The sequence below is a fragment of the Lontra canadensis genome, unplaced genomic scaffold (genome assembly GCF_010015895.1).
Source record: "Lontra canadensis isolate GAN:19392208 unplaced genomic scaffold, GSC_riverotter_1.0 scaffold52, whole genome shotgun sequence".
Taxonomy (NCBI): Eukaryota; Metazoa; Chordata; class Mammalia; order Carnivora; family Mustelidae; genus Lontra; species Lontra canadensis.
The window spans coordinates 12,818,852-12,844,892 of record NW_022631046.1 but is presented as its reverse complement, the minus strand read 5'-3'; the positions used below and the strand labels follow the sequence as shown (position 1 = coordinate 12,844,892).

The 26,041-nt window shown below is 43.0% G+C and overlaps 1 protein-coding gene across 19 annotated transcripts in view; it reads left to right on the top strand.

Moving 5' to 3' along the window:
• Nucleotides 1-20,945, top strand: part of ANKS1B (ankyrin repeat and sterile alpha motif domain containing 1B) — a 1,097,747-nt gene extending 1,076,802 nt beyond the window's left edge. For 11 of the 19 annotated variants that reach the window (XM_032874307.1, XM_032874314.1, XM_032874313.1 and 8 more), the window contains 2 exons: nt 9,620-9,787; nt 19,768-20,945. In XM_032874307.1, the coding sequence (XP_032730198.1) occupies nt 9,620-9,787; nt 19,768-19,878 (279 nt within the window). In that variant the 3' untranslated portion in view covers nt 19,879-20,945. Of the gene's footprint in view, nt 1-9,619; nt 9,788-16,049; nt 16,054-19,751 lie in introns of all 19 variants that reach the window. The other 8 variants (XM_032874315.1, XM_032874306.1, XM_032874303.1 and 5 more) reach the window with 4 other exon arrangements.
• The last annotated feature ends 5,096 nt before the right edge of the window (nt 20,946-26,041 follow it).

Below are 26,041 nucleotides of genomic sequence, written 5' to 3'. Positions count from 1 at the left end.
TATATTTTCAAAATTATCTACATGTACCCCAGTTATACTTGGGGAAAACGTTAATTTCATCATTCTTTTAGTGAGCTAGAAATCGGGCCTAAAGAGGCTTTCGGCACCCTGACCAGTCAACATGTCGGCCCTGGACCACATGCCTAACATAAGACCTGTGATGGGGCGGTATTTATTTCTACAAATATAATCTATCAAGATTAATTTCTGACTTGTACTGGAGAGAACTAACTATAGGTAGAGTTAAGGAGATGTCAATGAATTCTGTGAATAGGCCCAGAATATTCTCAGAGTTATTTTTGCCTCAAGACGTGGGTGAAGCAACTTGTAGATGAAGCTTACCCGAGGCCTTAAAAAACAAGAAGTACAAGCAAAATACAGCCAAAAGAGAAATGTGGCTTCTTTCTGGAGACTCCACTGAGGACCCAGATTGAAAACCCTCTTCCTTTGTCTTCAGGACCCCATGGCATTGCCTATATTTGTTTGGCATTTGTGTACCCAGGTCCACCTGTGGGAGAGAAGAGATGCCAGCAATTGTCTCTGGCCGTCCATAGTCACCCTGGCAGCTTTTAAGCACAAGTCCTCTGATCTTAGGGACCTACCAGGCAGCTTCCTTTTAGTTCTTTTTTTAGTTCTTCCAACAAACGTTTTTGGAACACCTAATGTACCCTAAGTCATAAAACACAAAGTCAGATGAGACTAGAGGCCTCAAGGAGCTCCATCAACTGAGAGGGTTGGACCTATAAAGAGAAAATACTAGTAAGTGCCATGCAGTAAGTAGAGCCGTGTCAAGGTGCTGCAGGACTGCCTGAGGTGGGGCACCTGGCTTAACCTGGGGTCAGGAATGGGGACTAGGAGAGGACTCCTAGAAGATAGAATGTCCCGGGTGAATCTTTAAGGATGAGCACTAACTCACTAGCCAGAGGTGAGAGATAGGAAAAGGTGTTTTCCAAAAGCAAAAGCCATTTTGTAATAGACAAAATACTTGGCCACCTGGAATTGTTTCTGGGGTGATTGTTGCCATGAGGACATCCTCTCAGATGAAGGCCAGCCCCTTGGTCACTGCATTTCTAAGCATTGGCTGGTAGGTTGTCCAGCCCTGCAGTCTGGCCTTTGCATAAGATGCTGTGATTTAACATGGTGTCAACTATACGTGCGTCTCTATACTGAATCCGTAATTGGCTAGGTAAGAGACATGAGCTTCTAACCATACAATCCTGGATCTCCCAGGGTAGAAAGGGACCTTGAGGTCACCTGGGCCAGCCCCCATTCCCAGTGCCATCTCAGTGGCAGTGATGGGTTCCCTAGCTAGGTAGCCCATGGCAGATCTAGCCCATGCAGGTGATCTAGACATAGTCTTGATTCACCAACCCTGAGGCTCCTCGTAATGCCCTTGGCTCTTTTGCCCCATTTGGGGCTTCCATGCACAGACACAGCCCATTCCTTGAATGTCTGTGTTTGCATCCTCTTCTGGTATAGGAGTTTCTGCTGACTCCCAGAGACCAAAGAATAGCCAGGGGAGGGCCTGTAGTTTTCTGGGGCTATAGAACAAACTTGTTCCTTCAACTGCAGTTACTGAAATGTGGTGGTAGTTTTTTAATGCTAAAGGAAAGTGCCAGTAGATAGGTCAGAATGGTCTACTTATAAACAGCAGTTTCCCAGCCTGGGCTGTCAGGGCCCTCTCTCCCCATGGTGTCCCATTCCCTCTCAGCTTGCTCACTCACTGTCACTCTCAGCAGGTGATGAGGCCACATATGAGGTAGCTTGTCAGCCATTTTGGCAGTAACGGGTTAAACAAAGTGAGCTCTCAAACAAATGTTTATAGGAAGAAATGGACACCACTTATACCATACTTCTTTCCATAAAGGGTTTAAGGCAGCCTCCATAAATAGGTATGACAGACCTGAAAATATAGGTACACACAGATCTGAACTAAGGGAAAGACCTTGAAAGGAAGATCAACACCAAGGGAAAAGTTTTAGCGTCGATGTGCAGACCACAGAGTTGTAGGGAGTTATTAGAGCTGAGCCACTGATTTGGCTCTGAGCTTCCTGGAGGTCAAGGAAAGAAGAGTAGAACTTCTTGGAAAGAAGAGTAGAACCCATCCTCTCAGAAAACAAAACTTTGGTGAGACTGAAGTCTGAAAGAACTCTTTGTCCTGGGTGCCTGTGACAGAATATTGTGCGACAGTTTCTTACTAACACAGGCAGTGAATCTCAGAAGCACAGGGTGCTGCCTTCGAGACGCGCTCAGTGAAAGTAGAACACCGGCCGACTCGTGAAAGCAATAAGGTGGGAAGCCCAGTGGCACAAAACACTGGCTCATCGGAGGTCAGATCTGGGTTTGAGTCCTGGTCCTGCCCCTTACTAGCAGTTTGAAGTTGGCCAAGTTAATCAATCTCACTAATCCTGAGCTTTTCACACATAAAATTGGGGGTGATAATTCTCCCTTTATGAGGTAGCTATGCGGGTTAGACTGTCTCCATCGGGCACTTAGCAGGTCCCTGGGACGTAGTAAGCAGTGTCACGTGGTGGTTGTTGCTAGCGCTGCTTGATCATCCCTGGGAGATGAGCTAGAGTATGGTTCGGGTTCACAGGTGGTGCAGCTCGGTGCAGGGATCAAACCCAGCTCCGCATCAAGACTGGACTGAGGGAATGTCTGTAAGTTACAGTCCACGTACGACAGTTTTCAGCTGAGCTTGATACCAATTGGAGAGCAGAAGGTTCTACTCTTTGTACTGAGGGTAGAGGTACTGGGGCTCCAGGTTCAAGAAAGAGCTAAGAACTGAAGGAGTTGAATTCTGATATGCAGCTGAGCAGATGTTAGAATTGACATCCAGTGTGAAAACTGAAGAGCTTAAATGAGATTCTTGGCCACATGGATTGCCAGCCGCTCCGGTACATGGAGGCAAGCCAGAGTAACACCTGCAAATAGGGCCTGGGTTTTGTTTGGAATGGTTTCCAGCCCTCTCTGCCAAAGAATGAAAAGGCACCTAGAACCCCAAGGTGATGAGTAAAGAATAGGTAAGCTGTTTTTGAACTAGAATATTTTCTCTTGTTTTTAATTATCAAAATGGAAAAGCTTATTCTTTTTATGACTGTAAAATTATTCATCTTCATTTGAATAAAGTTCAAAATATAGAAATATACAGAGAAAAATGATCTATAATCTCAAAACTCAGTGATAACCATTAGTAACATTTTAATATATACCCCTATTTTCTATGCACATAGATACCACCTATGTTTGTATATATCCATATATTTTTACTTAGTCTTTTAACCAGTTTTTTTTTAAATGACTCAATTTTTGTTTTAATTGGCTGCCTAGTGTTCCACTGTGTGCATCTATGTAGTATACTTAAATAGTGTTCTATTTATGAAAATTTTAAACATTATAATGAATATTCTTGCAGATAAGCCACTGAAACCTTCAGCCTAAAAAATGTTCAAGCCCCTACTTTATCGAAAATGCTTGGGGTTTTTTTTTCTTCTAAAAATGAAAGAATGCTTTTGTTTCCAGTCCCATCCTGGGCCACCTCCACAGTTGCCCCTCCAGGCCCAGCAGTGGCCTGGCTCTTGAGGATGCAAATAAAGCTGATTGCTAGGACAGAACCAGCAGGTACACCCAAAACAGGGCACCCCAAACAGCATCCCAGACTGGATGGACACAGGAGGACACAGTGAATTCCCAGGGGCAAGCAAGGTCAAGAACCAGGCTCTCTCCAAATTTGTTTGGAGGTTTCCAACAAGGAAGGAAGGAGGAAACTCGCCCCAGGAGGGATGAGATGTAGGCTGGGGCTACCAGTACTGGGATAGTCATTTTAGATTCCATCTGCCAATGTTCTGTACCTGTGGTAAGAGCTTATTTACTATACAGTGTGCTTAAACATTTCTAAGTTTTATGAGCTGGTTCTTCCTTTATAAGCTGACTATTTGACATATTCATTTCTTCCTTTATTATAACGATCACTATCAAGTTATGGAAATGCTAAGTATTAATTTTATTTATAATTTAATTAATAAAACACAAAAGTATAAAGCAGGGAAAAAAAAACATAAGAATCCTAGCGATACTCAGTTAATATAAAACCTGAGTGACAGAATTTCTCCTAGAAGACAGATTTGTCCACATCTGTGCTGGTTTTTCTAACACCAAACTGATGAATGTGCTGTGTACAGCCTCAGTGACTAGGATGCAGGAGGACAATGAGGGACATTTCTTTGTCTCTCCATGAGCCTCCCCTCCCCCACATCACTCAGTGAGCCCTTCCTGGACACTTGCCATAGACCAGGAACATGCCAGGTATTAGGAACTCAGCTCCAACACATGGAAGTAGCCCAGTAAGTATCCAGGGTGGTCAACTGCAGTCCTGACTGCCTTGAGCTCACAGTAGATGCAAGCTTGCCTATACATCTCCAGTTTGCATAAGAAAAACAGGTTTGTATCCCTCGATTACTATTAAGATCTCTCCTTAGAATATGATGGCTCTGCAAATTCCTCTAACGTAGCAGTTCTTAATTCACAGAACAGAATCCCTAGGGGAGAAAGGAAGGCTTTAGAGATTGTGATGTTCCCCCTGGGGCGGTTGCCCCCATTGATTTGGGATTCCCTGCCTTCATCCTAAAGAGCCTCTGCTCGAGAGGGAGTGTTGCCTGGCATCCCTCATCATGGAAGGGGCACATCCCCTGGTTGAGAATCCTTGTGATGATGGATCACGTTAAATCACGAAGGACACCCTTTGCCTGGAGGCTGAGACCCAAGCGAATTGTATACCTTTAGGTACCCTCACCCCAGCCAAGATGCACTGACACCCCCCGCCCAGTAGCTTCTGTATTTAAGCTTATTTGTGTGTGTGTGTGTGTGTGTGTGTGTGTGTGTTTTAATGGTTTTCAGAAGTCATTTACCTTAAGTATAGTTCTAAGTTATAGTGGTCAAGAGCAGGGCCTACCAACACCTGGATTCAAATCCCAGCTCTGCCGTGCTGGCTTCATGACCACGTTGACCATTCTGGGCAGAATTCTCTCACCCGTGAAGTAGGGATAATAGCCTCACAGTTATTAATAACACCTACAGGGTGGTGGTGGTCGTTAGGATTCAATGAGAGAGCCCATGTGAAGCATGTCCTGTGGTACATGACACTCAGACAATCATGTCGGCTGAAATTGCCATTGGTTCAGTGTAATCATGAGTGATTCTTGAAACAATCCTGTGACTTCACTACCGCATGTTATTATCCCCATTCTTAAATTAAGAAAATCACAAGGCTCAGAGCATGCTGCTCCCAGTCATCCCCCATGCCTGCAGCAAACATGCACGCACACACACGGGCTCCCTGCTTTGACCAGTGGTGTCTGTAAGGCAGAACATGCTCAAGGTCGATTCTAGAAATGTGATTCTAGAAAGAGACTCATGCTGGAAAAGCCAAGGCAGATGTTTTCCAACAAGCCAGGAGGGGCAGAAAGAGCCCCCATCACAGACAGGCCAGGTTGTATCACTAGAAAGATGTAAGGTGGTGAACATAAAGCTAAAGGAGTTTGAATTTGTGCTCAGGGGAGGTAGTGACTAGAGATGAGAACATGGTTGTGCCAACTTAGGAGGACAGTCCAGCTCCATGGTTCGGGCTAACATATGTGAAGGGACCCCTTAGTGCTTACTGTGATGCTGTGAGCAGGATGGGTCGCAGGAATCAGCTAGCTTCCCCTCAGCCAGGGCTGAGGGCGTGGTGGCTCCAGAAGTGACTCCCCACGACTACGTTCCAGCTCAGAGGCCGGCAGTTCTTCCTGCCACCTGAATGAGGAGCCAGCCAGCCGCCTTTAGCACCGCATGGTGTTCCAGTTATCTGATGCTGTTTAACCAACCATCCAAAAACATAGTGCCATAGAAGAACATCCATTTCATTATGTTTATGATTCTATGAGTGAGGGGTTTGGGCAGAATATGGCAGTTCTGCTCTTTTCTGCTCAGCAGTACCCGGGGCCTCCACTGGGGTGGCTCAGATGACTGCTGATGTTGGAACCCCTCTACTAGGGCCATCTATCTGGGGTCTTGGGTCCTCCCTGTATGGCGTCTCCTAGAGACTGAAAGTCCAGGATAACTCCTTTGCTGTATATCTGGAGACCAGGCTGGGATGACTGCAACTACTGTTTCTTTCCAGGCAGCCTCTGCCTCTGGCTAGCTTGCACATTTGCATAGCATGGTGACCTTGGGGTGGCCAAATGTTTGCACATAGCTGGCTTCTCTCAAAGTAAGTGTTTCAAGAGGCCTGGATGGAAGCTACAAGGCTCCTCATAACTGGATTTCAGAAGTCCCAGAATGTCACTTCTGCCACATTCTGCTAATTGGGAAAGTCAGTAAAGCCGATCCAGATTTGAGGAGGTGGAGAAACAGACTCACTCCCTTAGTAGAAGGTCATGACATGTACACAGGGCAGTGGAATGGATGGCAGCCATCTTGGAGATAAGCTACCATATGTGGGTAGGATTAAAAACATGGGCTTTGAGTCACTAATACTGGTTCACATCATAGCTCTGTAACTTTCTAGCTCTGTGATGTCAGGCAAGTTACTTAACCTCTCTGAGCCTGAATTTCCTCATCTATAAAATAAGGATTAAGATATTTTGCAGATAACTGTGGTAGTACTTAAATGAGATAGACCTAGTGCTTGGCACACTCGATTCCTAACACCTGTGAAGTCCTTACTTGATGGTAGCTGTGCTACCTAGAGTAACTATAGTATAACTATTTTATATATATATATATATACATATATATGTATATATATATATACATATACACACACACACACAATTATACTATATATAGTGTAACTACTGTATAACTATAGTAGTGCTCTTTCTCTAGTTCGTCCTTTGGCTATTCATTCATTCATTTAGCATTCATTTACTGAGCGTGTGTGTCAGGCACAGTCTCAGGCACTGGCCTCCCCTCAGTTGCAAAGATAGACATTGAAAGCAGACAGTAATTGGGCCTTCAGGTTTTTGAGCAGCATCTCTAGCTCTGCAGTGCCAGCCAGCATCACTGGGGTCAGCAAGCCTGGCTCAAAGGAAGAAACAAGGCTTGTCACCTAATCCTCTCTTACACTGCGGTATTAACTTTTGGTCTCGTCCTCGTAGAGACTCCTACCCTCCCAGTAACTGTCCTCCCATTTAAATAGGGGGATTGTCACTAGAGAGAGGCAAGAGAAATGAATCCTCCTCCCTGTCTAAACATGTGTGTGCAGGTCCCGTCTGATGAGTGTTCCCCTCGGGGGCCTTAGTATGTCAGTAACACAGCACTCAGCATTCAGAAGCCCCATCAGAATCAGCTGCTCCTCGTGCCCAGGGCCCTCCCTGGCTTCCAGAATCAATACCTCAAACATTGAGGCGACAGAAGAGATAGGAAAGGTAACAGTGTCCAACTTTTTACTATATATAATTATAAGAAGAAAAAAAAACTCTGTAAAGCATTCTAAAATAAAGAGGAAAGTAAGACATCACAAAGAACACAAGCCAAACCAGGAGAGGCCATTTGGCACAGTCTGGTCTCAGTGTCGTATTCAAGCAGTTTCCTAACACTAAGAACTAATTAGAAATGAAAAGGCAGGGCTTCTAACCCTGTACCTTCAAAACCTTTCGGCTTCCCATAATAATCATGTGAAAAATCTCACTTGCTCAAATGAGCATCTCCAACTTCTGAAGACACTGGAACTTTAAGTAAATCTCACTTTCAGGAATTTGTTTTTAGGTTAATGATAAAGGAAGTCACACTCATTAAGCTCCACTGCTCCAGTATCTAAAAGCTGAACATTATAGAATCGCTGAATCTGCCATCTTTCCCTTAGTCCATGTGCCCACCCAGAGCATAAGTATCTGCTACATAGCCCTGACAGAGGGACATCAACCATCTCCAGTGTCCTGCTGAATAAGACCAAGAGGCCGTGACCTCACATGGAGACTACAGAAGTCAAAAGCCCCATTCTGCCTCTCAGAAAGGTTCCCCTCTGTGCTCTAGGAAGCAAAGCTGATGATGACATGAGTGCCAAGTGTAGGCAGTCGAAGGGTTCAGCCCTCTTTGTGCAGTGATGGCCAGAGCTGTCTGCCAGCCCTCCTCCACTATCATTTGTCGGTGCCCTGCTAATTTACTAGTCTGACTCATCCTTGGAGGCAAACATGGGATCAGTGTTCATTGCAGGAAGTGCTCAGTTGGCTGTTCAAGGTTCAGTGTCTCCAATAAGCACACGCCTGTCTTGGGGGGCATCATTTCTTAACATGTCACTCAAAGAAAGGATACCTCCTCTGTCAAAACAGGTTTCAAGCTCAGAAGCATTTTCCCTCCTTGGGTCTAAGACCACAGCAGTCTGGCATTGACCTGAAATCTGGTTGGTCCAGAAACCCACAGGCCTCTTCCACATGGCCTCCAAAGGCCTTCTTGAATCTTCCTCACTGTCTTCATCAAGTGGGAACAGTTCTCCCCAGAATCATGGGAATTAAGCTGTTCTGTGTGCTGGATAGGGGAGGAGGGGCCGGAGTGAGGGGGCATAGTCACAAAAGCAGCATAAGCAGAATGCCATTTCTGTTTTGAAAAACCATGAATAGACATTCTAGGACACTGATCAGAATGAAAACTTGAGACAGACCACGCCTGCTGTCTGCTGGTACAGTGATTTTAAGAAAGCTCTCTATGACTGACAGGCATCTACCTATTTGGAGCACTGTGGCCTCAGGGGGATTGTCAAGCCCCTGTCTCTCTCAGGTCAGACAACATCATGTTTTCTCAGTGAGAGAAGACCAGATGGGGCTGTGCTGGGAAGAGAAGGCAGAAATCAAAGATACATATCTGGAGAAAAGAAAAGATAGCTAGAGTCATCTTGAAGGGAGTGCTTGAAGGTTCAAGGAAAAAAACCCTTCTCCCAGTCACTGCTTGGCATGACATTTAGGCCTGACAGAATCTCCTCTCTTGCTGATTTGATGATAAAATATGGAGTGGACCCACAGGGAGAGCAAGCGCCTCAAGAAATAGATGGATAATTGGCTCTGTTTGCATGCTGGCTGCTGTAACTGTGAGACACCACACCAGCATGACTAATGCCTCTCCCCTCCGCCTAAATTAGATTTTGATTGTGCTTTAGAGATGTTCACTGAATCACAGATGTTTAAGGTAAAAAGACCCAAACTTCTCAGGAACACCTCCTGTGGAGTGTGTGGGCTCATCCCCACAAGCACGGCTGAGGCGCTCCCAGAACTCAGATGAAGGACCATACTAACCCCTTATCTTCCAAGGCCTGGGAGCAGACCAGCTGTCCATGAGGGAGGCTCTGAAGGTAACAGGCTGCTGGGGCCAGTGGGTGGGGGCCTCCTCCCTGGAGGATGAAGCTGGGGGTCGGCTCCTTAGCGTGGCTGTAAGCCAGTGCATCGCATTGCTGACTAACGCCTCATGTAGACTCTAAATTGGACCTGGGGTTTCCTGTTCTTCAAAGATTTCCACTGAGTCACTGCCACACCAGGTGAACTAGTTCAAGGTCCTCGCTAGTTCATCTCCCAGTGTTCCTCAGGCTATTCAACTTGGCCAACCTGCAGGATACCATACAGAGTACATGCTTTTCTCTTTTCTCTTGCAGAATCTAGCCTACGAAATCATCCTAACACTGGGACAGGCATTTGAAGTTGCTTACCAACTCGCACTACAAGCAAGAAAAGGGGGGCATTCCTCTACACTTCCAGAAAGCTTTGAAAACAAACCCTCCAAGCCCATCCCCAAGCCTCGTGTCAGCATTCGCAAGTCGGTGGTAAGTAGAGACGATACAGACATTCTGAAAATCTTGAGCTGGAGGGAGAGGAAGCTGTTAAGCAGGTCCCGAGTGATGTGGGGGCATGCTTTTCTCTGTCTCCTTTGGCCTCCTTCTCCTCCTGGCATGCATCCTTCATCCTCCCAGCCTGGTTCCTGCCAAGTCTCGGGGGACCATCTGTCTGAACATAGAGGCTCCCAAGAAAATTCTTTCTCTGTCACCTGTGGCAGCTCTGTGAGAGAGAGCCTGGTGTGCTGCTGCTTCCTTGAAGAATCTTTCCTGAAGCTTCAGGCAAGCTTGAGAACAATGTTCTCTGACGCTTCACTGCCATCCCACCAGGGGCCAAAACCTCTTGCAAGCCACAGGCCCTTGGAGAGGGGGGCAGAGGCTCACAGCAAGATGTCCCGGGCACTCTGCTAGAGGAAGTTAGCTAGATGCACAGGCTGGGCATACATCTTGGGTCAGAGCAGAGCGGCCCTCTCCCCCTTTGCTGGAGGCTTAGACGCCAGCTTTCAGCAGGCTCTCTCCCAGCAGCTGAGGCCTCCTGCAGACCGGTGACTCTTCAGACGGTGCAGCCCCTCCTTCCTCCTCGTCATCTGCCTTCCTCCAGGAATTTCCTCCCCTTGCCTCCCACAAGCTCTGTAGACATCCTGTCCTAACAGACTTTCATGACTTCAAAGCGGCCTCTTCTGGTAGTAGCAGTACCCAGAAGCTGGAACGTTCCCAACCAGCCTCCCATCTGGCTTCTGCTCTGGCTGCCGTATGGCATCCTAGGAACTCTGGGGCTTGGGACAGACGGGCACCCCCAGATGCCTTGCTGTCGTGCCCACATATCCTTCGATCTCTAGCTCTCTCCTCCCCACCATCCCCAGCTTGTGGGGTCATGGGGGAAGTGTAGGATCTCTAATGTTTGTCAGAAAGCGCCTCCCTCTGTGACCATGCGGCTTGTTTACAGTCTTCTTTTGGGCCTCTACTCCTGCCACCATTCTTGACAACTTCAGTCCTTGGGGATGATCCCTCCAGCATCTGGCCTCTGCTCCTTGACTACTCGCTTCCACCCCACTTCAACCGTTCACTCCCACGCCCACCCATCATCTCTGAGCATCACCAGCAACTGCATGTCCTCTGAAAATCTTCCCTTCAAACACCGTGGTCCCTTCACCTCTGCACCTACCCAACTCCACTGGTACCCAGTCCTGATGCACTCCCACAAATCTAACTTGTTATGTTCAATCGCTTCTTTAATATCTAACAGACATCTAAAACGCAGCATGTCCCTAACAGAATTCCTTTCATTTTAATTCCGGTATAGTTAATATACAGTGTTACATGAGTTTCAGGTGCATAATAGAGTGATTCATTATTTCTACCCACTACTCAGTGCTCATCTAGACAAGTAATCTTAATCCCCTTCACCTATTTCCCCCACGCCCCCCTTCCGCTAACCATCAGTTCTCTATGGTTAAAGAGTCTGGGTTTTTTTCCTTTGTTCATTTCTTAAATTTCACATATGAGTGAAATATATGGTATTTGTCTTTCTCTGACTTACTTCACTTAGCTTTATACTCTGTAGATCTATCTACATTGTTCCAAATGACAAGATTTTATTTTTTATGGCTGAGTAATATTCCATTATGTGTGTTTGCACGCATGCACACGCATATATGTATTATTACACACACACTTTTCTTTATCCATCCATCAGCGGACACTTAGATTACTTCCATAATTTGGCTTTTGTAAATAATACTGCAATAAACAGGGGTGCATATATTTTTCCAAGTTAATGTTTTCAGATTCTTTGGGTAAATACCCAGTAGTGTGATTTCGGGATCATGTTGTTAGTTCTATTTTTAATTTTTTAACGTTTTCCACAGTGGCTATACCAGGTTGCTGTCCCACCTACAGTGCATGAGTGTTCCTCTTTCTTCCACATCCTCACCAACACTTGTTTCTTATGATTTTGATTTTAGCCATTCTGACAGGTTTGAGGTGATACCTCACTGTGATTTCGATTTGCATTTCCCTAATGATGAGTGATGTTGAACATCTTTTCATGTGTCTGTTGGCCATTTTGTATCTCATTTGGAGAAATGTCTTTGATGTCTTATACCAGTTTTTAACTGGATTATTGGGAGGTTTTGGTGTTGAGTTGTAAAAGTTTTGTTTTTGGTTTTTTGGTTTTTTTTTTTAATTTCATTTATTTGTTTGAGAGAGAGAGCATGAGCAGGGGGAAAGGCAGAGGGAGAAGACAACTTTCCACCCAGCAGGGAGCCCAATGCAGGGCTCAATCCCAGGACACGGGGATCATGACCTGAGCCAAAGGCAGATGCTTCACCGACTGAGCCACGCAGGTGGCCCCTAAAAGTTCTTTACATATATTGGATACTAACTCTTTATGGGATATGTCATTTGCAGATATCTTCCCATTCAGTAGGCTGTCTTTTTTAATTTTGTGGATTGTTTCCTTTTCTGTGCAGAAGGTTTTTATGTTGATGTAGTCCCAGTAGTTATTTCTGCTTTTGTTTCCTTTGCCTCGGTAGACATCTAGAAAAATGTTGCTGTGGCCGATGTCAGAGAAATTACTGCCTGTGCTTTCTTCTAGGATTTTTATGGTTTTAGGTCTGATATTTGAGTTTATTTTGTATATAGTGTAAGAAAGTGGGCCACCTTTATTCTTTTGCATGTAGTTGTCCAGTTTTCCCAGTAACATTTGTTGAAGAAACTCTTTCCCATTGCGCATTCTTGCCTCCTGTACTGAAGATCAATAGATCATATCATAGGTTGATTTCTGGTGTCTCTCTTCTGTTCCACTGATCTGTGTGTCTGTTTTTGTGCCAGTACCATACTGTTTTGATTACTACAGCTTTGTAGTGTAACTGAAATCTGGCATTGTGATTCCTCCAGTTTTGTTTTTCTTTTTCAAGATTGTTTTCACTATTCAGGGTCTTTTGTGGTTCTATACAAATTTTAAGATTGTCTTAGTTCTGTGGAAAATGTTGTTGGTATTTTGATAGGGATTGCATTAAATCTGTAGATTGCTTTGGGTAGTATGGACATTTTAACAATATTTTTTGTCCCAGTCCATGAGCATGAAATATCTTGACATGTGTGTGTCATCTTCAATTTCTTTCATCAGTGTTTTATAGTTTTCAGGGTATAGATCTTTCACATACTTGGTTAAGTTCATTCCTAGGTACTTTATTATTTTTGGTGCAATTGTAAGTGGGATTGTTAATTTCTCTTTTTGTTAACTCATTATTAGTGTATAGAAATGCAGTGTTTTTCTGTATATTGATTTTGTATCCTGCAACATTACTGAATTCATTTATCAGTTCTAGTAGTTTTTTGGTGGAGTCTTTAGGGTTCTCTATACATAGAATTATGTCATCTGCAAATAATGAAAGTTTTACTTCTTCCTTACCAATTTGGATGCTTTTCATTTCTTTTTCTTGTCTGATTGCTCAGGCTAGGATTTCCAGTACTGTGTTGAATAAAAGTGGTGAGAGTGGACATCCTTGTCTTGTTTCTGATCTCAGGGGAACAACTCTGTTTTTCACCACTGAGTATGAAGTTAGCTGTGGGTTTTTCATGTGTGGCCTTTATTATGTTGAGGTATGTTTCCTCTAAACCTACATTACTGAGCATTTTATCATGAATGGATATTGCACTCTGTCAAATGCTTTTTCCTGCATCTTTTGAAATGATCATATGGTTTTTATCCTTTCTATTATTGATGTGATGTATCATGTTGATTGACCTACAAATACGAACCACCTTTGCATTCTGGGAATAAATCCTATTTGATCGTGGTGAGTGATTTTTTTTAATGTATTGTTGAATTTGGTTTGCCAGTATTTTGTTGTGGATTTTTGCATGAATGTTCATCAGGGATATTAGCCTGTAGTTCTCTTTTTTGATGGTGTCTTTATCTGATTTTGATACCATGGTAATGAGGACTTCAGAGAATGAATTTGGAAGCTTTCCTCCTCCTTCTATTCGTTGGAAGAGTTTGAGAAGAATAAGTATTAGCTCTTCTTTAAACATTCAATAGAATTTACCTATGAAGCTCTTTGGTCCTGGACTTTTGTTGGGAGTTTTTTTGATTACTGATTCAATTTTGTTGCTGGTAATTGGTCCATTCAAATTTTCTATTTTTGGGGCGCCTGGGTGGCTCAGTGGGTTAAAGCCTCTGCCTTTGGCTCAGGTCATGTCCCAGGGTCCTGGGATCAAGCCCCGCATCGGGTTCTCTGCTCAGTAGGGAGCCTGCTTCCTCCTCTCTCTGCCTGCCTTTCTGCCTACTTGTGATCTCTGTCAAATTTAAAAAAAAAAATTTTTTTTTTATTTTTTTTCTGTTTCTTCCTGACTCAGTTTTGGGAGGTTATATGTTTCCAGGAATTTATCTAATTTCTTCAAGGTTGTCCCACTTATTGGCATATAATTTTTCATGATATTCTAATTTTTATTTCTGTGGTATCGGTTATTTTTCCTCTTTCATATTTGAGTCCAATATTTTTTATTTTTGATGTGTCTGGCTAGAGATTTTTCAATTGTGTTGATCTTTTCAAAGAACCATCTCCTGAGCTGTTGGTTTTCTAATTTTCTGCTCTAATCTTTCTTTTTTTCTGCTCTAATCTTTATTATTTCCTTCTTTCTGCTGGTTTTAGGTTTTGTTTTTTTTCCCCCTAGCTCCTTTAGGTGTAAAGTTACATTGTTTGTGATTTGTCTTGCTTCTTGAGGCAGGCCTATATTGCTATAAACTTCCTCTTAGAACAGCTTTTTGTACATCCCAAAGATTTAGCATCATTGCGTTTTCATTTTCATTTGTCTCCATATATTTTTTTATTTCCTCTTGGATTTCTTGGTTGACCCATTCATTGTGTAGTAATGTTACTTAACCTCCATGTATATATGTTCCTTCCAGACTTTTTTCTTGTGGTTGGTTTCTAGTTTCATAGTGTTGTGGTCAGATACATGGTATGACTTCAGTATTTTTTAATTTGTTGAGGCTTATTTTGTGGCCTAACAGCTATTTTGGAGAATGGTCCTGTGTACTTGAAAAGAATGTGTAGTCTGTTTTAGGATGGATATTCTGATTATATCTGTTAAATGCATCTGGTCCAGTGTGTCATTCAAAGCAACTGTTTGTTTATTGATTTTCTGTTTGGATGATCCATTGATGTAAGTGGGTATTAGAGTCCCCTACTACTATTGTATTACTATTGATTACTTCCTTTATATTTGCTGCGAGCTGCTTTATGTATGTATTTGGGGGCTCCCATGTTGGCTGCATAAATATTTACAACTGTTCTATCTTCTTATTGGATTGTTCCCTTTAGGTAGTGTCCTTTGTCTCTTAGTACAGTCTTTTTTGAAGTCTATTTTGCCTCCTCTCCCCCATGTTTTAGGTGTATGGTGTCAGATTTTGCATCCTTTTATTTTGTGAATCCCTTGACTGATTTTTATAGATATACTTAATTGTACTGCTTTTGTGCATCCTGTTTTTCTTACTCCTGCTAATGGTCTTTCCTTTCCACTCAAAGAGTTCCCTTCAACATTTCTTATAGAGCTTGTTTAATGGTCATGAATTACTTTTTTATCTGGGAAATTCTTAGGAGGAAAAATCTTTCCTATTCTAAATAATAGCCTTGCTGGTTGGAGGTTTTTTCCTTTCAGCACTTGGAATATATCATGTCACTTTCCTCTGGTATGTGAAGTTTCTGCTGAAAAATCAGCTGACAGCCTTATGCCTTGTATGTAACTGTTATCTCCTGCCACTTTAAAAGTTCTCTTTATCACTACTTTTTGCCATTTTAATTACAATGTGTTTTGGTGTGGACCTCCTTGGGTTCTTTTGTTGGGGGCTCTCTGTGCCTCCTGGATCTGGACTTCCATTTCCTTCCTGAAATTAGGTAAGTTTTAAGCTATTATTTCTTCAAATAAGTTTTCTGCCCCCTTTTCTCTCTCTTCTCCTTCTAGAAACCCTATAATGCAGTGTTATTATACTGAATGGTGTCACTGAGTTCCCTTAATCTATTCTCATTTTTTGTTAATCTTTTTTCTTTCTCCTGTTCAGCTTGATTGCTTTCCATTACTCTGTCCCCCACATTACTGATCCACTCTTCTACTTCCTTTAGTCTATTTATTCCCTCTAGTGTATTTTTAATTTGTTATTGGGTTCTTCATCTCTGATTGGTTCTTTTTTATGTTTTTCTATCTCTTTGTTGAGGGTCTCACTGAGGTCCTGTACTCTTTTCTCAAGCCCAGTAAGTACCTTTATGACCTTTAACTTATTTATCAGGCATATTATCTCCGTTACTTATCTCCAAGAGTTTAGCTGTCTTGCTGTGATTTTGTCCTGTTCTTTCATTTGGGACATATTCCTCCGTTTCCTCATTTTGTCTAACTCCCTGTGTCTGTTTCTATGTGTTAGGAAAGTTAGCTATGTCTCTTGCTCTTGAAAGTAGTGGCCTTAACAAGAAGAAGTCCTATAGTGCCCTGCAGTGCAATATCCCTTCTTTATCAGAACCTGGCATTTATGGGGTATCCCGTGTGCATTGTGTGCACCTTACTGTTGTGGCTGTGCTGCTTTTGCCTTCAGTCCAGTTGTCTTCCATGGCTCTCTTTACCTGTTGTGGGCAGGGTTTGGTTCCCTGTGTTGTTAGTGAGCCAGTCTGGGGCAGCCTTGGGCTTGAGTTGGGTTAGACCAGGTATTTTCCAGAGCTGCAGGAGCACTGCACTGCAGGGCACTCTCCCTGTGTTGTTCCCTTTTTGTTGGTGAGTGAGGCCTGTAGTCAGACCAAATATCTGCCCCCAGCCCACTCCTGGGGCCACAATCAGATTGCTTGTGTGGTTTTTAGTCCCTATTCCCCAGGCAGGAGTCCCTTTGAGGTGGTGCTGACCCCTGTCAGGGCTGCTTGTATACTGCCATGCTTGTGGTGTTGCTTTGGATGGATTCACCAAGGCCAGACTGGGGGGGGGAAGGTGAGCATCCAGGGCATGCTGTTAGCAAGGTAGGTGGAGAGAGTTCTTGCTGCAGTGGTTCACACAGGTATACCTGTATCTAGGCTGGGGGGTGGGAGAGGAAAATGGTGCCTGCCAGTTCTTTTGTTCTTGAAGAAGTCTCCCAAAGACCTCTGCCCCTCCAGCACATGCTCTGAGATTAGTAAACAAATCTCCCTCCCTCCTGTATACCCCAGGTGTTTTTCAAGCTGCTGCTTCAATGCTGTATCTTGGTGGGGTTATTTGTTATGCTGTCTCTTTCAGGGCAGGAACTCAGTTTCCTATCACTCTCTGGCTCACTGATTTTTCAAAGTTCCAGGTGTGTTAAACCCCACTGATTGTAAGAACTCATGATGTTAAGTCCCTCTGGTTTTCAAAGCCAAATGTTATAGGAATTCATCTTCCCAGCACAGGTCCTCTGTGCCTGGGATGGGGTTTGCTCCTCTCCCCTCTGCACCCACAACATCCCACCCTTAGGGTCCTGCAGGGTTTTGGCTCCCAACTGCATCTCTGCCCTTTCTACCCTCTCCAGTATGTCCTCTGTTCTACAGTTAGCTATGAAAAGTCTTTTCTGCCAATCTATAGGTCATTTTCTGGGTTATTTACACTGATGTGGATATTATCTAGGTGTATCCATGGGATGAGGTAAGCCTAGGATTCTCCTCCTCTGCCATCCTCCCTGGAAGTTCCCAGAACAGAATTCTCGATTTTCCCCTCAAAGCTATTTATACTGTCTTCCCCAGTTCAATAAATGGCATAACCATTCACCATGTTGCTTAAGCCATAAATCCAGAGGTCATCCTTAATTCCTGTCTTCCTCTGACCACTGTGTACAACACCTGGACAGATTCCATCTACTCAGCCCCTAAAACATGTCTCAAATCCACCCACTCTCCATTTCCTCAGTCACCCTTCTCATCTAGGCTACCACCACTACTCTCTCCAGAACTATTGCAGTACATGTCCTAACAGTCTTCCTTCTTCCTCATGCAACCGGAGTGATCCTAAAACACACATCAGATCACGGCATTTCTGCCCCATATACCTAAACCTAATTTCTCCCCATGCTTCTCTCTGATGCTCAGGCCTTTCTATTCCTAGAAGAGACCAAAACTCACTCCTACCTGAGGCCTTTGTGTCACCTGTTCCTTCCACCTATCATAGTATCCCCCATATTTCTGCAGAGCTGACCCCACTTGTTCAGATTTAAACTACATGAAGAGGCTTTTCCTGGACCATTCATTCTGAGATAGATACCTAGTCACACTCAAGTGTATACTTGCTTTGAATTCTGTGTAGCATTTATTGATGGGGATTTGTTTATTACCTATCCCCCCCCAAAAAAAAATTAAGTTAAATGTCCAGGAGTTGTCCCAGTATTTTTGGAGTATCTTAGACTATCATATTGTTTCTCATATGGACTGGAAAATCTGTTCCTGGCAGGTGCCTCCATCTGACTTTGGTCTCCAAAAACTTCCAGACAAGCCAACTGGGTTGGGTGCCATGACGGCTTGTAAAATATGCATTGAAAAGCCTTCACTGACAAATATGAAAATATATAGTGAATAATACTGATGTCCTTTAACTGCCTCAACATCCTATCCCTCTCAGCTGGTATCCATGTTCCATTTCCCTCAGGTCCAATTGTTTACTTTTGAGAAATATTCCATGATTCCTAAGAATATGTGAAGTCCTGCCCACAGCCTTATGGAGATAAAATCAATTCATACTGTAAGGTAGCCAAAGGGCATGGATTCCCACAGCCTTTTAGCAGGCTCCAAAGCTCTCAGTGCAAGAGTGCAAGAGAAATGAGATCTTTCTAGGCTTTCTTGCCCAAGCACTCCTGAGCAGGTGGCCAGGGCCAGGGCAGATGTGGAAACACCAAAAGATGAGACAGCAGTGTGGTGAAAAACTTCCTCCAAGGCCCCTCCTGAGAGCTCACAGCTCAAGCATTACCCAGGAATGGCCTGTTTAACTTTGTATGCAAAGGGGCTAAAAATGGTTTTAACAGTAATTTTCATACCTCAACTCAAGTCTGGTCCAAGGCTCAGCTTGACCTGGCCCTGCTCACCTTTTCACCCTCCCATCTCCACTCCACAAACTAACTGCAAGTTCTCAACCAGCCACTTCTCTTTACCACAGAAGCTTTGCATATGCTATTCCCCCTCTCCCTGCCCCCTCACCAGACAAACTCTAGCTCGTCCTCCAGCTGTTTAGACTTTTTTTTAATATCAAGTATTTATGGTGTACCTACTATTATTTACTGGGTTGTCACGAGCTTTTCTAAGTTTGGGGGAAACAGTGAAGAGAATAAAATACTACACTATGTGGAGAATGAAGGAATAAATATATATGTGGCATAAAGATTATAAAGGATAGAGCAGAAGAGGAGAGCAGAAAAGTTAGGATGCTATTTTTGTATTGGGTGAGGAGGTGATGTTTGAGTTGTGACCTGAACGACATTACGGTGTAAGGCATTCAGGTGTCTGGCGAAAGGCATTCCCACAGAGCAGATGATGTGAGCAGAGGCCCTGGGTATGATCTTGGCATGCAGGGAGAAGCAAAGTCAGTGTGGCTAGACCTCACCTTGAGGAATTTGGAAACTACAGTAGGCTTGAGAGCTGGAGAGTGACATAACCTGGTTTCACCTTCTCTAGGAAGTCCCCTGGCTCCCTAACCACAGAGCACCCTCCCTCCCTCCATCCCCTTTTTCAGTATTGAAGTGCTTCTGTGTTTGCTCCCCATCTGTGTGCCTTCAAGAGCAAGGGCCAGGTCTCATTCACCCCCCACCCTTTGAATGCCTTGCATACAGTCCTTATGCAATAAACATGTATGAAAAGAACAAACACGATTCTCACATACCTGTTGGTTTGTGACAGGACTGCAGGCCTAGTGTTGGTTTCCAAGAAGTGTTAGGAAGCATGTTTGCACCCTGGTACAGGTACCGTATAACAGGCATCAGCCTTTCTGTTTTAAAGCAGATCGACCCATCTGAGCAAAAGACTCTGGCCAATCTGCCGTGGATTGTGGAGCCGGGACAAGAAGCCAAGAGAGGAATTAATACCAAGTATGAAACCACAATTTTCTGATACTCACCATCCTCCTGTCCTTGCGGTGCCTTGCACGCTGAGCAGTCCCGGAGCAGGCTTCCCTTCGCGCCTCAGTTTCCACCCAGCCCAGGAGGAAGACTGCTCTGTCTGTGTGGCCTTGTCATGGGCGAAAGGCCGCTGGCCATTCCTGGGGACGTTCTTTCTGCACCAGTGACAGAAAGTGTGCAACCAAGACTTTCCAGCTGTAACCCCTGAGAGGCATGAGTTGAGATTTTTGGCTGACTCTCCCGACTCCCCTTCCTGCCACCACCCAAGGTATTTCTAATGACTCTGCCCCCAACACTGCTTTGCTGAATCTGGGGATAATACCTTTAAAAAAAAAAAAAAAAAAGGTACAGGGGATCTCTAATACTGCCTAAAAGTATAAAAATCTTGGATTTTTCAGTCAGCAGTTTCAAAGGTAGAATCAGAACAGAACTACCCCCATAAAACACCTGTAAAATCATATCACTGAGCATCATTTCATGCATAAGGACAAAAGCCACCCCCATGATTGCCAGGAAATCCTGTTTCCCAATTTCTATATTTGTGGATTTTATATGTAATCAACCATGTCAGATAAAGAAAACATTTACATCTATGGATTGATTCAAAATTTAAGAATGATTCAAAACAGAGGAATTTATTATGCACAGAAAAATGTGTCTTGTATTAAATATTTTTATTAAAAGAATGTTTCATTAATGCACTGATAAGAAAACTAGGTTAGTTGTGAGGGTTGTTTCTGGTTTCATTTCTAAATAACTAAATTTTTACTGCTACCACCAAGAGGACTGGCTTGGGCGTGGCAAAGTGCTGATGACACTCCCCAGAGCAGGAGATTAGGGCAAGCAGACTGGCATCCAACCGAAAGTGCTGATGCAGCCATAAGCTGCAAAGATTGTTTTTTTTAACCTTCACAGTGTTTTAAAGAAAACGTTAAAAAAAAAAAATCTAGGGCTCCTGCTGTCAAGATTTCTGTCATGGAAACCTTGTTTGAGAAAGGTGTTAACAAAATTCTATTGCAAAAATTTTTTTCTAGGAAAAAAAAAAAAAAAAAAAAAAAAGAGGAGAGATTCCAAAGTAATAAAATTCTTTTCTTGAAACAAATAAATGTTTGCTTACTATTTGATTAAATAAAATTTACTTACATTTCTTTAAGGTATTTTAATTTTTTTAATGTCTCTGTGGAGTATTTGTATGATACCATAATGTATATTTATGTAGAATCAAATTATATAAACAGTACCAATATCATTATAGAAGAAAATAACATTTTAACGTATATTGTTCTAACTGATCATATTGTGAATCATTTTGCAGTTCATTATAGCGATATTGATAAATTGTGGGATTGTCTTAATGTTTTTTTTTATTAACCAGTATTATTTCAAACCTGAAGATTATCAGTTATTCATCAGTTGGTGAGTTTTAAAGAAAGATAATTAAATTTTATTTCAAACTGACAAATGTATATGGATTTAGTTCAGTGTTGAAGAATTTTAATACAATATTAAATTACTTGACCTGAACAGTTCCTTGTATATATTTTGCCTATTCACTGTTGATATGTATGTAGTAAATGGAGAGTAAAATAACACTGAAATATGGTACCAAAAGGTAATTGTATAGGAGCAAAGTAAACAGTAGCTTTGCTAAGACAGAAACATATGTGTAAATATGCTTGGGCTTCCAGTTATAAATTTTGTAATTTTTGTCATTATTTATATCCTATTAAAAAAAAGCACACAAAATAAAATGGAAATTGTACAGCCACCGGTGCTTGGCATCATTCTGTGAGCACCTTCCCACTTCCATTTAGGAAAAAAAGCAAAGGCCCAGCCTCTTCCAACAGCTATAGCTAAAGGGCTTTTTTAATTGGCAAAATTGAGAAAATTTACTCATTTCTAAGTTCAACCAGTCTGAGTAAGATACATTGGCCTTTAAAGCTTAAATTTCAGCCAGAAAGTACCCAATGTCTTTAAATATTACAGTAGGCTACAAGGAGAAATTGCCAAAACAAATTTCTAAAAGGGCAAGGACCACCCAAATAGATCATTTGTGTGGGACAATACAGATAGCATGTTTGGGAAAACATCTACGCATTTGTCTCAGGTTGGGCTGCTAAATGAAATATCAGACTGTGTGGCTTAAACAACAGATGTATTTCTCAGAGTTCTGGCAGCTGGAAAGTCCAAGATCAAGATGCTGGCAGAGAAATTTCTCTCTGAGGGCTCTTCTCTTGGTTTGTAGGCATCTATCATCTTCCTGTGCGGTCTCATGACCTGTGTGTGTGTGTGGAAGTACACATGTGCACAGAGTGGGGGAGCAGCAAGCTCTCTGTTGTCTCTTCTTGTAAGGGCACTAATCCCCTTCTGAGGGCTCCACCATCAATACCCCATGTAACCTAATTATCTCCCAAAGGCCCACTTCCAAATACCATCACATTGGAGGATTAGGCTTCAACATATAAATTTTGGTAGGGGTTAAAACATTACATAACAACATCAATCCTTCCATTTTTCTAAAACACATGTGCCAGCTGCACATCAAACGATATAGGGCCATATTAGAGATACCGGAAAGATCAACATTTCACATTCTATATCCTGTGACTTTCAGGAGATCTCCCTGCACTCCTGGATCTAAGTCTGTTACTCTTTGAAACACACACCAAAACATATGGGGTGCTACCAGCCAGACATGCACAGACACATAGCTTTGAAAGCACTAAAACCAACCTGAGAGGGGATGACATTCACAGAGGCAGAAAGGGCAGGTTTCCTGAAGAAAGGTTTGGGCTGGGATTTTAGATGGTAATGCATCAACTGGGCTAATGTGGCCCCCTTTTTATCTTTGGTAACCACCAAGAGGTCAGCAGTCTTCTCTCTCTGGATCAAATGCTTATTTGTTATCAGTTATGGTCCCAGCATGAAGCAGATGGCACATTCCAATTGGGATATTTTAAGAGTTTAATAAATAGAATACTTACATAGGTGTTGGCAGCATGAAGGGAAACAGACGGGTGGAACAGTGTCCCTGGGCTGGTAATGGCCTGAGGGAGAATGGGAAAGGAGAAGACTGTATGGAGGGGGCTACCAGACAGGCTGAGGGATATGGCCAGCGGTAGTGGCCCTCAGAGAGGGAGCCAGGGATTAAAATAGCCTGATTTCACTCTGCATTACCTGAACCCACTGGAAGCCAGAACACAAGGAGCCCATTGATATGGCCTACACAACACAGGGAAGAGGAAGGAGAGATCTAAGGGGCAAATAGAAGAGAACCAGCACATATAATGAAGGGATATGCAGCTGATTTCTTGAAGGGGGGAGTCTGACACATTAGTAACTGCAGTATCCATGGGCAATCGTGATCCTTGAATGCTAGTACTATTCCAAAAAAGAACTTTAATTCAATTACTCATTTTTCTTACATTATATTCTATGATAAGTTTGGATGAATGAACCCTATGAAAAGTATGCCTAGTTAACTCATTAATAAGTCATGGCAGTGGTTTTTCTCAAGACATACCAGATTTTCTGTTGGAATAGTTGGGAATATTATTGGGGTATATAATGTTTGGATATGATGGGCCAGTAAACAGGCTTAGACAATGAACACATGGCCAAATTCTCAAAAATAAAAATTCACACTTGGACCCCAAGTAACATTGCTCTTAAGCTACTTCTGAACAGAAAGGAAAATGTGATGAGTGGGCTAGCCTCCAGAGTTCATTCTCCCACAGAACGGGAATATAATGACCATGTTCAGAAGTCTATATGGAACAAAGCCTTTTTTTAGGACATTTTTTTCAGTTTTTTTATATAAGGTATTCACTGGGTATGTTTCCTATGAAAATCAAGCAATCCGACAGTAATAAACACATTTTCTTAAAATATAATTGGGAAACCAGCCTAAATAGGCCAGCAGAGTCTACCTGCACCAAGGCTGCATCATCCTGCTCCCTACTCCATTCCTGCTTCCCCTACACCTAGCCCACCCCATTCCCATTTACTGCTGTCTACGAAAATGTACAAATGAACCCAGGCATCTGGCTGCCCCAGCAACAGAGTCCTGTGTCCCACAGAAACCAGCTCCAAAGGAGGCAGAGAATTTCCTGAGGCTCGTTGCCCAATCACCATCCTGCATACTGTGAAATTCCGTTAGTACCCATGAGCCAGGTCTTATTTTTGTAGGGGAATTAACCCCAAGAATTTGGTGCAGACCTAGGAATACCAGTTCCACTTAACTGTTTCCTCTCTTCATCCCAGGCCAATCTACTCACTGACAACTTCCTCTGTGTTCATCGTGGCTCCATTCTACTTAGAATTATTGATGCAAAGATGGTCATTCCTGACCCAACACACTGCACATTGTATATCAAAAGGAACTGTAGCTACAAATTATTTATCATTGAAATAGTTTTTGTTTTACTCTCCAAAACCCCAGAGACCTGGGTTTGTAAAAGCTGCATAGGCATTTAACTTTCCAAGAGTAGTTAATGACCAAGGGTATAAAAACTTACATCAGACTGCAACAGAGACTCTGCGCTGTACAGCTCCATTAGGGTCCCTGCAACAGCTGAGGTTTTCTCAGGGGTTCAGACAACTGAAGAGCATGCATGTCACACAACAGTCCTCACAAGCACAGCAGAGCTAATGTGCATCTTCCAAGTCCTGCCATTTAGGAAACATCTAAGTTACATCTCAGAGGACAGTATGAGCAAGCTGAGATAGGGTTGTTCTTACTCATGACATGGTAATAAAAGCCGTTCAAGGAAATCCATATTCAATAATATAATTGTCCTCTGGATGTCTCACTGCCTCCTCAATGAAGCATCCCAACAGCTGCTCCGTGAGGAGCCTGCAGCTCTCCCTCTTACTGCCTCTCCTCAATAAGATATGTGAAAAGGGAAGCCAACACGCCTCCAAGTGAGAAGCAACATCAGCTGTTTTCTGACATTTGAAAGGCTGATTTCTCTCTACTTATCGAAAGTGCATGCTTAGTTTTCTGAGAGAAAAAAAAAAAACAAAAACAAAAACCGCAATGTGCTAAGTGTTGAGTCAAGGGAGACTGGGAAGAAAGGCACAGGAAATTCAGGAATACCATTCGAGCAGGCCATTTCCGGGGTGTGTGTCTGGGTAGGGAGATGGAAAGTTGCTAACTCATATGGCTTCAGAGCCACGCAGGTGTCATGAGTGACGGAGGATGTGATGATCTACAGAGCAACTGTCTCATTTCAGGGGGCAGCTCCTACTTACTTTCAGCTGATTGTTGCCAGGCAGAAATAAAGACCCTGGGTCAACAGATTTTCTAAGAAATCAGTATTTATGCAAAATCACCAGATTTCCAAATGCTGGCAACAAACTCAGCATTTTAAAAAATAAGTGTGGGCCAAATAAAACTCATCTGTGGGCTGGGCGTGATCCATGCATCACTTCTTTGTGACTTTCCGAGATTCTACCAAGCTTCAACAGCCTCACAGCCAGCTAGATGTCCAGTACTTATCAGAGGAGGAACAGTGTGTCTGTGGCTAGAGTGAGGAGGTGGAGGAGGCAGAGATGCAGAGTCACTGACATTTGTTGGACTACTCTTATACACCAGGTTGGTTTATTATCAGGAACTGAATTTAGGAACTAGTAGCAAAGATCAGAAATAACAGTCTCTTAAACAGGAAAGGGTTGAATTTTTTTCTCATGTAATATGAATTTCAGAAATCATACAGGGCTGGAATGGGAGGTCAACAAGCTCCTTCTACATTCCTATTCTGTCATCCTTATCATATAACATCTGTAAGGTCACCTCATGATCACAAAGTGGCTGCTGGAGCACTACCCAGCACATCCAAATTCCAGACAATAAAAAGAATAATGACCTAAGGTATCCTACCCCCCAACTGAGTAAGACAATCTTTTAGGAGCTTTCCTGGAAGCTTCAACCCACAACTCTTTGGCCACCCCTATATAGGCAGCTGGAAAATGTAGCTATTGATTTTGGCCAAGCACACTGCAGCCCCCAACAATAAAGGAGTTGTTAGTGAGGAAAAGGGAGAGATTGGACATTAGGATGGCCACCAACAGTGTCTGCCATGATGGGAATAATCATGGCACTAGGTAAAAAATGAAACCAAGTACACACAGGTGAGACACCTGGATAGAAAAGC